We start from the raw sequence: 14,026 nt of genomic DNA on the forward strand, positions 1-14,026 counted from the left end.
GACACCTTTCTTGGTGCTGGTGGAATGGCAGAAATGCTTGGGCTGTTCCTCTATGTCTGCGGGAGGGTAACAGTTTGCAAAGGAGGAGAGGCAGCATGAGCTGGGCAGTGAATTAGCTGGCAGAGGCATGGAGGTCACAGTGACGTCTCCCCTCCGTGTCTGAGCACAGAGGTGAACAACTGCTGCTGGGTGGCATGGGAATGGGTTGGAGAGCCCAGCTGGGTTGTTGTGCACTGGCTGTACTGGATGGGCAGGCTGCGGTGGGGAGGAAGAAGCAGGCTGTGAGAGACACAGGAGGACGTGAAGGAGATGCTAAAGTGGGGAATCTGTAGGAATCAGTGAGAGCCAGGACTTTTGGATCCTCTCCCCAGCTCTCTGAGGGTGGAGCAGGGACGGCGGGGGGTTCCCTCCAGGCAGCGAGGAGCCTTGTGAAGCTGTGTCCCTCTCTGCAAGGGGAAGGGCTACAGAAACCCCTTCTGTGAGCTCTCTACTCTGAGGTCTCCCTATGCTCACCTCGCTATTCAGGATGCCATTTGGCCCCCTAATTAGGAGTGATTGGGGACTTTTTATACTCTCATTAGTGCTGGTATTAACGAGGCGATTAACATCTTTAATTAAAACCACATCTTCCCTGGGAAGTGACCTGGGTCGCTAATCAGCAGCCAGCACTCCTGCAGGCTGGGGGATTGCCATAGAAGCCACATGCTTGCTAAATGGGAGAGTGCTGGGGTACATGGAATTGCATGTGTGTGCATCACATGTTCTTCTGTCTGAATAGCAGGTCTTTCCTGAGTCCACTGCATGCCACTAGGTGCTGGTGTACATACAAGCTACTGTGTGCATTGCCATGCTTCTGAGTTCCAGGAGCTGGGAGGAGCCTCGATTCCTGATCCCAACCCCCACCAGCCCTTACCATTTGGGAGGCTGGTCTGTTCTCTAGCTTGCAGTTCTGGATCAGTAGATCAGTTCCCCAGTGATACCTTCTGTATGGGCCACATAGGTCCTGGGGCTATAAAACTATCTGCTGGGCACCCAGCTGTGTGCCCTGGCACAGGACAGCCATGCAAAAAAGCCAGCTCCAGTATTCTGGTGTCTACTTACATTTCCCCCTAGAAAGGCCTTGGGCTACAGGCAGCCTGTGACTGGTGGCTGGGGCATGGAAAAGGGAGAAGGCACTAACAGGAAGAGACAGCCAGATGCTATGGTGGCAAGGGGTGCCACGTAAGGACTTAGGTGGATGTCAGAAGATATGTAAGGATGGATGGCACAGGGATAGAAGGGAACGGATGAAGGGCTGTGTATGGGGATGGCTGGATGGCTGGCCAGGGCCAATGGGAATGCATGGCAGGATGGAGGCATGTATGTGGGAGAGATTGTGTGGATGGGGATGGACGGAGGATGCATGTGGGAGAAGACAGCGTGGATGGGGATGGATGGAGGGTTGCGTGTGGGACAGCGTGGATGGGGATGGGAGTAGATGAAGGATTGCAGATAGGGTGGATGGCTGGAGAGCTGCATGGGAGAGAAGAAATGGTGCACATGGGGATAGTGCAGCAAGACCACAGATGGGGATGGATGGAGAGGTGCATCAGTGATGGATGCAGGGTGCATGGGGGAACGGATGTGATGACAGCAAAAAAGCACCGAGAAATAGGGAAGAGGAGACTGTGCTGTTACGTGGGGCAGAGTCGTGTGTGTGTGTGTGTGTGTGTGTGTGTGTGTGTGTGTGTGTGTGTGTGTGTGTGTGTCCAGTTGTGCAGACACCAGTGTGCAGGGGATGTGCCTATAGCTGCAAGTTGCTGGTGTGTGCGTGCTCTCCTGGGAGGGGTATGGCATAGGACTGGCTGGGGAGAGGCAACCCAGGGATGGATATGGGCAGGGCTATCGGAGAGGGGGGAAGGGTGGCTGCAGGTGAGGCGTCTGCATGTCTGCACATCATGGCCAGCCTCTTGCTGCTAGGGATGGTGAAGTGTGTGCATGACACGTCCCTCCCGCCCACAGTGCTGCCTGCCAAGCTACTGATGGGCTTCAGGAGTGGCTAATCCAGGGAGGTATCCCCGCTCCGTCTGGCAGAAGGCGCACATGCCGTTGTGTGTTTGTGGGAGATACTGCTGTGTACCAGTGTGTAGGCCAAGTGTCACCATGCTGGGGTGGATGCTACAAGCAGCTCTCTGCTGCTATGTGTTGTGGCAATGGCTGCAGGCACCTACAGGCCTGCATGCATGCGGGGTGCGGCGGGTGCAAAAGCACCCCCTCATGGTCCTCCAGGTAAGCATGCTCCAGTTGGCCAGGGGAAGGAGCGGTGCGCTGCCCGAGCCTCCTTCCCCCATGTTCTGGCCGGCCGGGAGAAGCCTGGGGCTGATTTCCCCACTTACTTGAGGGACCATGGGGGGTGCATTCACACTCTGTGGTCCACATTTACAAAAACGCACATCCACACAGAAATTCCTGTGTACGGGCCTGACCTGTCTATGTGTACACATGTGAGTCTGGAGACCTGTGGTATTAGTGTACATCTGTCTTTTCATGTCTGTTTTTGAATGAACTTGTGCGTGCACTTGGGTGCATTTGCATTAGTGTGTCTTTGCATAGCTGTGTGGGGGATGTGCATTCACATTCTTGGCTTTGCACATGTGTGAGTGTGTGTGTGTACACATACAGCCACAACCGTGAATGGATTTGAGGGCAGTGCTGACCAGGACTGGATCCCCTTCTCATCTTCCTCATGATGCTCCATCCTTGGCTACTAGCTCCGAGTCTTCACACCAGGTGAAGGTGCCAGCTGACACAGGGAACAGGCCCACAGGGAGAAAATCCCCCACTCTTTCCCAGAAGACTGACCTCCTGTTAAGTCTGCCTGGCTGGCTCTTGGGTGCTGGTTTGTGTGTGATGCAGTCAAAGATGATGGGGGAGGCAGGAATCTGCCCACTCAGGACAGAGAAAAGCCATTGGGGGGGGGGGGGGGTTCAGATACAAATGTGGCATCATTTCCCAATCCCTCTGACATCCGCAGGGGCTGAGGGAGCTTGGTGGAGGCTGGAACCAACTTGTAACTCTGATCTTTCCCTGTGACTCTCCAGTTCTGCAGCTGGCTAGAGCAGAATCAGAGGGCAGAGGCCTGAGTGTGCATCTTAGGGCATACACTGCCAAGGGATGGGGGGATTCTCTTGGGGCAAGGAAACAGGGATGATGTTACTGCTTCCAGGGCCTTGAGAAAGGACATTTCAGATCTACTGCCTCCCCCACAATGGGCACCTTATACCTGCATCTGGCGAGGAACTGTCTCCTGCTCCCCATCCAGCACCAAAGATTCCTCCCCCAGCACCTCTGATCCTCACCCCCACTAACCACCCCCCACTCACTGGCACTTCAGCTTCCCCCCACCCTTTAGGAACTGCTTCCATCCTGGCACCTCCCCAGATTCCCTCCCGCAAGCTAGGGACTGTTTGCACTTCAGCTCTGCCTCTCCGAGGAAACCACTCTCCTCATGAGCCTGCTTCTCCCACTGCTGAACGCTGGATGCTCTACAGCGCCTGAGTCTCTCCCTAGTGCCAAGGTGGGTGGTCATTTGTAGGGGCGGGCAGGGACGAGGGCTGGTTGCAATCTCCGCCACTGATGGGGAAGGCAGGCTGGGCGTTGGGTGGGGCGGGCGGCAGAGCTAGCGCCCAGCCTTACCTGCTGGGTAGCGCTCGTTGACAGGCCAGTTGTCCACCTGCAGTGTGGCATTGCCCCCACTCCGGGTGAAGCGCACCACGTGGTACTTGCCGTCGTTCACCATCGCATTGGTCTCCTCAATGGTGATGTCATCCGTACCCACGTTGAAGATGACCCCGATTGTGCCTTGGTCCTGGTGGAGGGGGAGGAGAGACATCAGAGAAGGGGGTGAGGGTGGGAGATGACAGACAGGATTCCTGGGATCTAGCCTCAGTTCTGGGAAGGGCATGAGGCCTAGCAGGTTAGAATGGGGAGAGGGGGGGCGGGTGTCACACTCCTGGGCTCTATCCAGGCTCCAGGAGGGGATGAGACTTGGTGCTTTGAGCAGGCGGGCATCACTCCCCTCTCCCAACCCCGTCTTCCCCATGCAATGAGTCTGTCTCCCACGTGGCAGCAGCATCACTGCTCAGGCAAGGATTTTCAAGGCCAGGGCTGAGAAGCAGCTGTGTCTGGGGAGAGGCATGAGGGCTGTTCCAATGTCACACAGCAGTTCTGCAGGTGAGGGAGGGTCCCTGGCTGATTTTAGGAAACCCAAAAGGAATGATGTGAGTGATTGGCCAGGGCACCTGAGTTAATACCCTGCACAAGTCTGAAAGAGCTTGGTTTGCTATTTCACTTGAAAGATGGGTCACACCATAACAGAGCTCCTATTCAGCTGCACCCCAATCCCAGCCCCGCTGCTCCCCTCCAGCCACCCACCCCACAGCAACCCTCCAGCCCCACCATGCCAGTCTTCTGCCCCACCAGCCCCGCTCTCCACTCCCAGCAGCACAGTGTCCCTCCAGCCCCAGAGTACGGTGCCCTTCCATTCCCCCGTCCCTGCAGCACAGCGCTCCTCCAGGCCGTGGGCCCCACCTCCAGCGGCTCTGTACAGCACTGAGCCCCACCTCACTGCCCCTTGCACAGTTCCCCCTATGGCCCCACTCCCCACAGCACAGTGCCCCCTAGCGCCACACTGGGGTTAGCAATGACTGTGTGGGAAGAGCGCCACCTTCCTGTAGGCCAGTGCCCAGCAGTGTTGCATTGTGGACAGCAGTGAGCATGAGGGGAGAGCAACCCTGACTGAGTGCCCCCCAAAGACTCCACTCCAAGCCCCAAATGGCTTTTGCCCCTGGCTTAGCAAACCATGAGACGAGGTGACCAGAGATACACAAGAGAGCGCTGACCAAAGAGAAATGCAGGCTGGGACTCAAAAATCTTGGTGTGCAGGGGGATGGGACGCGTTAGCCAACTGCGAGGGAGATCCATTCCTAGCAGCCTCCCCACCCCATGGCTCAGATCTAGGGCCAGAGTCCCCTCTCTCTTACACCAGGCTAACTGAGGAGTAAAGGAGGATTTGCTGGTGCCCAGAGTGACCTGGGCTAACGAGGCAACAGAAAGTCCTCCCCAAGACAGGGATAGCACTTGGCATCCAGCCTCTCTGAACTAGACCCCACTCCCTCCCAGAGCTGGAGACAGAACTCAGGAGTCCTGTTTTTCTCCCCTACACTGATTCACTAATCCCCTAATGGTTCCTGCCCCTCTCTGGCTAATTCACTTGGGCTGCAGAGTAATCAAAGCCCCTTTAATCCAGTTCCTGGAGCCATCGATTGAAATTTCAGCCCTAAGCTCGTTTGCGTCGTCAATACGCTAACGATCAGGGCCCGTCTGCGGCAGAGTGGGAATGGATCCAGCCCCAGAGCCAGGCACAGCTCTGCACATGGCCTGGGAGCCACTGGCTTTCACCTGCTATCTCAGCCTTAAGGTGGGGGGGGGGGGGGTCTGACTCTCCCACTCTGGTCATGTGCATGTGTATGTTTCTCTGTGCTAGCATTTGTGCGTGTCTCTTGGTGTTTGTCCGAGAGCATATGTCTGATCATCTCTGAGTGTGTGTGCTTGTCTGTGCCTGTCTGGGAGTGTACACGTGTGTGTCTGGGACTGTGGGCATTTCCATCTCCGCGTGCAGGCATGTCTGGGACTGTGTATGTTTCTGTATAAGTGCATGTGTCTGGATTTGTGTGTGGTTTTGTTATCTCACTGCACGTGTGTGTCTTGGACTGTGCATATTTCAGTTATCTCTGTGCACGCGTGTCTGGGACTGAGAGTGTATTTCTGTTATCTCTGTGTGCGTACTCTGTGTTTTCACTGGTCAGTCACAGACAGCTGTCCCCTCTGGACTGGCACTGCCATGGAGTTATGAAGATCTTGAAATAAATGATGGAGATCCCTGTGCTTATAAGGTCACAGATTCACACTGGATGGGATGCCGGGTACTGCTCTTGACGCCAACTGGGGCACACAGCCAGCATGCCAGGCAGGGCCTCACTAGCCCAGAGCACCAGGGGCTGTATGGGAAGGATTCAGACCGAATGAATCTGTGACTAGCCACTGCAACATCTGCATCTCCGCCAGTGAGTCCCAGCCCCAGTACAGTCTAGCCTCTCTCTCAGTGGCTAGTGGCTAGAGCATGGGGCTTGGGTGTTTTAGCCCCAGCTCTGCCACTAAATTCCTGCAGGAGCTTAACTAGGGCCCACGACTGAGCCATGGTGGATCCCAGATGGTTTTAACCCAGTCTGGTTTGGGATTGTTTTCTCTTTCGCGTATTTTTTGGCCCGTTTGATTCTGAAACTTTGATCTCCCCCTCCGGATCCCGTCACACCCTGGAAGCAGTCCCTGGCAGAAAATCTGCCTCCCAGGCCTGGGCCGCCTCAGAAAGGTGAGCCACCAAAAACAGATGTGCAGCCTCTGCTGCCCTTGCAGCTGGGGGCTGGTGTAGCACTAAAGGGTTACAGTGCTAACTGGTGCTTAACAGCACATGGCAGGATGGGCTGCTGTGTCCCAGCTATTATGGCACCTCATGCTGCTTATTAGAGCTGTGGATGTAATTACTGCGTTACATGGGGGTTATTATAGCACGAGGGGGTGGAAGTAATGCCTTGCCTACTGTGTTTGCAGGAGCAATGTGGGATATGGCAGTGCCCTGGGGGACAAGAGCTGGGCTGGCAGGATTACATTAAGAGAGCTGGCATGGCTGCACCTGGGGGGGGGAGAGGAGAGGAGACTGGCAATGCATGCAGCGTGCAACAGCAGGGCATTATATGCATGATGAACCTCTGCCACAAGGCACTGAATGTTGCACCACCAAAGCAATACATGTGCCATGCAGTGTTAGGGAGATGCATGAAATTTGCAATTACAGGGTATTATGCGGAAAATGGACCTCTGGGTCAATGAATGGGACAGGCAGTACCAGGGTGTTACTAGAAATACTGACCACCAGAGCAATGCATGGAGTCCTGCATCAGTGAGGTACAGCATGTAGGGCATGACATGCAACATGGAGTCAGTATTTGTAACAGGGCTTGCTGGTGCAGTATATGCAGAATGCTACTGCAGAGCCCAGGTATGCAATAACGTGAAGCCAGAGCAGACGCAGGATGGACCATGGGGCCAGTGTGTACAATGCAGAGCCACTGGATTAGTATATACGGTATGCACTGCTGAGCAAGGCACACAATAATGCAACATTAAAGCAGCACATAGAATATGATCACTGGGTCGGTATGCATAATACCGACCACTGGGGCAATGCATGCGCTCTGTGATCCCATCTCGGCATTCACTCTGGGCCCCTTCGCAGTGACTGCTCTCCTGCCACAGCTACTAGGGTAGAACATCCAGGGAGCCCAAAGAATATGGTGAGGGGTGCCCCTTGGGTACCTGGCATGGTATGCACCCCTAAGCTCTTCAGGAGCAGAACGGCTGACAGTGCTGCAGAGATGACTCACTGCAGGGTGGCAGTGACTGCTCACATTGCAAGCATGGCCTGTTCTCCTGCCTCCTCTCCATCTGCCCCCCTCACCAGCCAGCAGTGCACTTTCATCCCAGAGCTCTGAGCAATAGGCCAGTCACAGTGATTGGCTAACTGGTACCAGCACTAGAGTACCCCGTGGGGGAGGAGAACCACCCAGCCCACTGGGAACGGAGATGCATCTGGCCCCCTGCTGGACCTGCTCCCAGGGGTTCTAATGGGTTTCAGTTCTGCCTCAAAGTGGTGTGGAGTAGTGTGGCGTGGGGTAAGATTTTGCCTATGGAACTCATTCAGTGCCATACAATAGCTGGGCTGAGTTGCAGCTGCATCTGAGGTGGAGCAAGGGGGATTAGAGTTCGGCCACGTTACCCCAAGTGGCAGAAGCACATGCTATGTCTCAGCTGGGTGCATGCTGGTCCTTCAAGTTGGGCATGGGGGTGTTGCAGATGCCTCTTGGAGAGAGGAATCCCACCTGCTGCTTGGTGTTATGAGAGCTGGTGGGAAGAGGGGCGTGTTAGCAATAGGGACGTGAACAACTAGTTGACTATCCGAAAAGCAAATGCTTATTGGATAGTCGACAAGCTAGTTGACTAGTTGCTTCCCCCCACCTTCTCGCTGCGTCTATTAGAAAGAGGCGGCAAGAGGTGGGGGGGGAGAGAAGAGGGGTGGTTCAAAGTGGCAGTGCTGCAGAGAGCCTGGGGCCAGACCCTGGGCTCCACGTGGCACTGCTGCTTGGAAACACTGTGTGCAGCCCAGGCCAGTTGGGTACTCCCAGCTTGCCCCAGGCTGCACACGACATTTCAAAGTGGCAGTGCCGCAGGGTCTGCTGCTTTGAAATGTCACATGCAGCCTGGGGTCCCCAGCTAGCCACAGGCTGCATGTGGCATTTCAAAGCAGCAGCACCAAGTGAAGCCTGGGGTCAGCTGGGGACTCCCCCACCGACCCTGGGCTCCATTGGCCGCTGCCACTTTGAAACACTTTGGGGAGCTTGATGCCGGGCTCCCCGCGGCATTTCAAAGTGGCAGTGCCACCTGGAGCCCTACTGACCCCAGGCTCCATGCGGTACTGCCACTTTGAAACGCTGTGTGAAGCATGGGGCCAGTGGGGCACTGCTTGAGTCCACTGCTGGCCCTGTGCTTCACACAGCGCTTTCACCTCTGAAGTATAGCATCAGCCCTGGGGCTGTTGCTAAACTTCAAAGGCAGAGGCGCCCTATCGACTAATCGAATAGTCAATGTAAATTGCATCAACTATTCGATTAGCTAATTAATTTCAAGTTTACATCCCTAGTTAGCAAATAGGTCACTGGAGTCAGCGGAAAGGCACCTCCTGCGTTAGTCCCCAGATGCCATGGAGAGGGTTGGAGGCAGGTTTCTCTGGGGCATTGCACTCTGGAGAGCCCCCTGCTGCCTGTGTCCCACCCTGCTGCTCAGCCTTTGCTAAGCAGGTCACTGGCAGCAGGTGGGGTGGAGCTGGGGGAGCAGTGGGGCACAGGGCTGGGGGAAGGAGGCTGCAGGGGAGAGGAATTGGAGGACTCTCCCATCTGGTATCATCTAGCTGCTTCGGATAGGGCCCTAACCTGCCCCTGCTCCTAAAACCACTGGTAGACCAGTTCTCTCTCTTCCACCCTGGAATAGATCAGTGAATCCATCCAGCCTGGCATCCTCCTCTCCCTGCTACCCTGGAGAGTTGTTTTGCTTGGATTCCTGCTTCCTCGTTATGGTCCCTCACACTATAGATGCAGCAATAGATCAGCTGTACTGCCCTGATGGCGAGGGATGGGGATGGGAAATTTCCTCTTGACCATCCTCATCTCTCCATGGCAATTAGTCAGGGGACAGGAGCATGAGATCTGATTAACTCTGCAACAACCAGACAGCTATGCAGTCATAGATGCTAGTCCTAGTGGCATCATACTTGGCTGGCACATAGCTCTGCTCCACCTCAGAGCAGGGCATCCAGTACAGTAGTAGGGTGAAGGGAAGATGAGGTAGGGAGTCGGTGGAGGAACCTGGTGGGAGAAGAGATGCAGGAGGAGGGGAAGGAACAACGGGAAGGGAACGCTCTCAGGGTGGAAGAGGACTGTGGGAGAGGGAACAAGGGGGGAGACTTGGCCCCATCCAGCTGTTTGATAAGGCCGTGAAGAGGAACTGGGAGGGTATTTGGAAAGGCCCAAGAGAAAGGGAAAGTGGCCTCTTACAGGGGCTGAGGATCACTCAGGGAGAGATTTAAGCATGGGAAAGTCCCCAGCATTGGAAGGTCAAAGAGGACACATGGAGTGAATACATTGACACGGCCAAGTGGTAAGAACACCAAACAAAGCCCTGGGACAGAGCAAACCACCTGCTTGCTGGGCCTGACTGCTCTGCCATGCCAGCTGCCCACAGTGATCTGCCCAATACCCCCTGCAAGGCCAGGAAGGGCCACTCTAGCCATGCCAAGATGCCCACCACTGTACAAGGTGACCAAATGGCCACTATCCCAATTGCTGTTTTCTGCTAGTTTTGTCTGTCTGTTAAGATTATGCTCTTCCCAGCGAGCAGCATGATCCCAAAAGTGCCCACCAGATCACACCAGGCAACAAAATGGTCACTTCCCCAATGTCTGCTTCCCCACAGACCTGGTCCTATCTATTAATAAGATAATCTTTCTTCCCAACATATAATATGATTCCCAAGATGGCTGCTGTGCCACACCAAGCAAAAAAATGTTTGCCAGCGTGATGTCTGCTTGCCCAGCAGTTATGTCTGGTTGTCTGTCTGTCTAAGATTACCTTTTTCCCAATGAGAAGTGTAATCCCCAAAATGGCTGCTATGCCATGTGAAACAACAAAATGGCTGCCTCCTAGGTAGATTATGAGGCCTGGCTGCTCATCAGTCTTGTCCCTCTGTCCATCTCAAAAAAAAAAAAAATCACTGGAAATGCTAAGATCTGCCCACAAAGGAGGGTGTTCCAAAAATAGCTGCCGTCACCTGTGTCGAGCAAGACAAGAAAATGGCTGCCACTTCAGTTAATTTGAATATCCGCTGACTGGTCCTTCCTGTCTGTTTTTTTATCAGGAAAACACCAGAAATATTCATATTATGATCTTCCCTACAAGAACTATGACCTCCAAGATGGCTGCTACCACCCACACCAAGCAAAGCAACAAAATGGCTGATCCTGCCTCAGTGAACTATGACTTCCAGCTGCCTGCTAGTCTTGGCTGTCTGTCTTTTCTTTCCTTGAGAAGACACCAGAAATGTAACACTATGGTCTTCCCAATAAGGAGTTGGCTCTTCAAAGAGGGAGAAGTATACTGTCACCCTAATTATGCAAGATAACATTTCTGCCCCCTCAGTCAAATTCAGTCATCAAACTGTCTGCTATTCCTGGCCATCTGTCTACCAAGGCACCACTGGAAATGTTAATCTTTTGATCTCCCCAACAAACTCTCAAGATGGCCACTGCCAACCAGGATACCAAAGTGGCCACCACTTAATGTTGACATCTTATCCTGTACTGGGCTCTTTCCGATTGTGCATACAACAACATGGCTGCTGCAGCTCACACCAAGCAAAATGGCCACTGCCTTAGTGAACTGACATCTCTCTGCCCACTAATCTCATCTCTGTCTCTGGGGCTATGTCTAGACTGCAGGCTTCTTTCGAAAGAGGCTCTTTCAAAAGCATCTTTCGAAAGAGCCTCTTTCAAAAGATCGCGTCTAGACTGCAGGCGGATCTTTCGAAAGAGAAATCCGCTTTTTCGAAAGAGAGCACCCAGCGAGTCTGGATGCTCTCTTTCGAAGACGGCCTCTTTACATTGAAGAACGCCTTCTTTCGAAAGAGGAACTTTCGAAAGAAGGCGTTCTTCCTCGTAAATTGAGGTTTACCGCCATCGAAAGAAAAGCCGCGTTCTTTCGAAATAATTTCGAAAGAACGCGGCTTGAGTCTGGACGCAGGGGAAGTTTTTTCGGGAAAAGGCTACTTTTCCCGAAAAAACCCCTGAGTCTGGACACGGCCTGGGTCTCAAAAAGAAATTTGAAATATTAAGACTTTGGCCGTCCCAACCAGACGTATGACCCTAAGAGGGCTGCCATCACCCAGAGCAACAAAATGGAAATCCAGCAGCCGCTTGCCTTTTCTTCTGTCTGTCTTTCAAAACAGGCTCTAGAGTATTAAGATAAAGATTGCCTGACAAGATGTGTGATCCCAAGATGGCTGCTGTCAGTCACATCAAGCAAGATAATGGACACTTCTTTAGTGACCTCCAACAGATGGCTACCCACTGTCCCTGTCTGTCTACTGCAAGGAGGCACTGGGAATATTAAGACCTTCTCAACTAGGAGTATGATCCCACCTACTCCAACCAAATGGCTGCCACCAGCTATGCCACCTCAAAAGAACCCACCTGTCCCTGACTTGGTTGCTTCCCAACAAACAAGGAATGAAGGTTTTATTTCCCAGTTCCTCTCAATGCACCAAAAGGCTAAGGACAGAGTGAACCACATTGGGGCCTAATTCTTGCCGGGCTCTCCACACCCCAATCCTCCTGAATTCCCCCCAAGATTGCTGTTGGGCCCCAGCTTCCCTGCTGGCTGGCAATGACTAACAGACTATTCACTTGCCTGTTCGTGATGATCAGTGTATTGGAGCAGGGGTGTGACCCTGGTTCCCACTATGCCCTGCATGGGCCCCCAGGCCAACACCAGATACTTTGTTCAGACACATTTATGAGATGAGAGATGCTTGCCAATGTTCTCTTAGCTTCCAACCCTGTGATCAATGCTCCTTCAGCCCTTTGCAACCCCCTTCCTCCACCCTCTGGATCAGACCAAAGAGTCATGTAGCCTAGTATCTCCCTCTGCACTACCGTAGATCAAACCCAATGGCTCATCCAGCTTGGTATTCAGGGATGGCCCATATTTGACCCCCCTGATAATGATCCATTGTGCCCTGGCCTGACATGCCCAGCCAGACATGCAATGCTTTGCGTGGGCAGGCTGTTTGTTTGGAGGACCAGTGGTGCCACTACTAGCTTGTTACAGCCCAATCTCAGGGTGCAAAGCCTTCACACACACCCAGAAGTGCTGCAGCTGCCAACAGCCACTTAACCTCAGTGGGCAAATCAATACCAAAGTGGCTTTCTGCTTTACAGCCCCTTGACTGGGACATGGGGCTAATTCAGGTAGACACGGAGGAGACAGGACAGTGCACTGCAGGGAACAGCCACCTGAGGCCCTTGCAGGCAGCACTGGTCCCAGTTCAGCATTAGGGGGCACTGTGCTGCAGGGAATGGGGGCTCTTTCCCCCTGCAGTCAGTGTTGGCCCCAATGCCCCAGTGTGGTGCTAGTGGGTGTTGTGCTAGAGGCGTGCAGAAGGACACAGACAGCCACTGATGCCCGGGCAGCCCTTGCCCCTTGAGATGCCATCGCATTCTGGGATTGCTGGGATGCTGCCCACATGATGACAATAGTCAGAGGCATTATATGGCCCCCGTGCCCAGGATGATGCCAGCTATTTAGGCTACCAGTACTCCTGCCTGTCTACCTTGACAGACCCTCATTGCCAACCCATAGATATCAACTCCTGACCCCCCTACAAACCCATCTGGGTTCTTCACATCAATCCCAATTGAGAACTGCTCCATCACCTCCCCTTACTTCTTCACCTCATCCTGGAGACCATAAGGGTACACCTACACAGCAGAGGTATTTTGGAATAACGTCCGTTATTCCAAAATAACATTATGCGCTGTCTACACAAGAAGCCCATTATTTAAAAAATAAATTTGAAATAATGGACTTCTTATTCCGACTTCCTGTAAACCTCATTGTACGAGGATTAAGGAAGTCAGCAGAGTAGCGATTTATTTAGAAATAAGTGCTGTGTAGACAGTGCCAAATTTCAAAATTGCGTAGCTTATTTCAAGGTACGTGCTAATGTGTACACGTACTCCAACTGAACAGATCTCTATAGTCATTTCTTCTGTCTCTCATTCCTTGCAGTGTGTATCTGGTCAGAGAGGTAGTGCCCCATACTTGGGGAGGGGCAAGAGGTGGGATCAGGGCAGTGCCTAGCACAATGGGACCCCGATCTCGTTCTGGGTCTGTACCATGCCTGGCACAATGACCCACAAAGACCCCAATCTTGGCCTGGGTCTGTGCAGTGCCTGTTACAATTGAGCCCCTGATCTCACTCATGAGGGTTATCCTAAGACAGGTATTAATACTAATCTGAGTTTGGGCTGAAGTATGTAGAAACATACTAATAAAACAAACTAATAACTGAAATTCACACATATCCCTACTGAAAAGCTCATCTCTTGGGAGGACTGTGGGGCTGTTTACACTGGGGCCCCTTTCCTGATGCTGAGATGCAGCTGCCTCTGGGGTGGGGAGGAGGGAGATCACAGCACAATCAGAATCCTGCACCTACAGCTCTTGCCCTGCACAGGGCCCAGGGTCAGGGGCGATTTGTTGGTAGGAAGCTATTTTGCTCCATCAATCTCTTGGCTTTGGCTGGGTTGCCCGTCTGGCAGCCG

The 14,026-nt window shown here is 53.3% G+C and overlaps 1 protein-coding gene across 29 annotated transcripts in view; it reads right to left on the reverse strand.

Moving 5' to 3' along the window:
- NRXN2 (neurexin 2) overlaps positions 1-14,026 on the reverse strand; it is a 354,461-nt gene that overhangs the window by 46,575 nt on the left and 293,860 nt on the right. For all 29 annotated transcript variants that reach the window (XM_075939216.1, XM_075939213.1, XM_075939215.1 and 26 more), the window contains one exon: positions 3,676-3,847. In XM_075939216.1, the coding sequence (XP_075795331.1) occupies positions 3,676-3,847 (172 nt within the window). The remainder of the gene's footprint in view (positions 1-3,675; positions 3,848-14,026) is intronic.

This window comes from Pelodiscus sinensis, chromosome 11 (genome assembly GCF_049634645.1).
Source record: "Pelodiscus sinensis isolate JC-2024 chromosome 11, ASM4963464v1, whole genome shotgun sequence".
Classification (NCBI taxonomy): Eukaryota; Metazoa; Chordata; order Testudines; family Trionychidae; genus Pelodiscus; species Pelodiscus sinensis.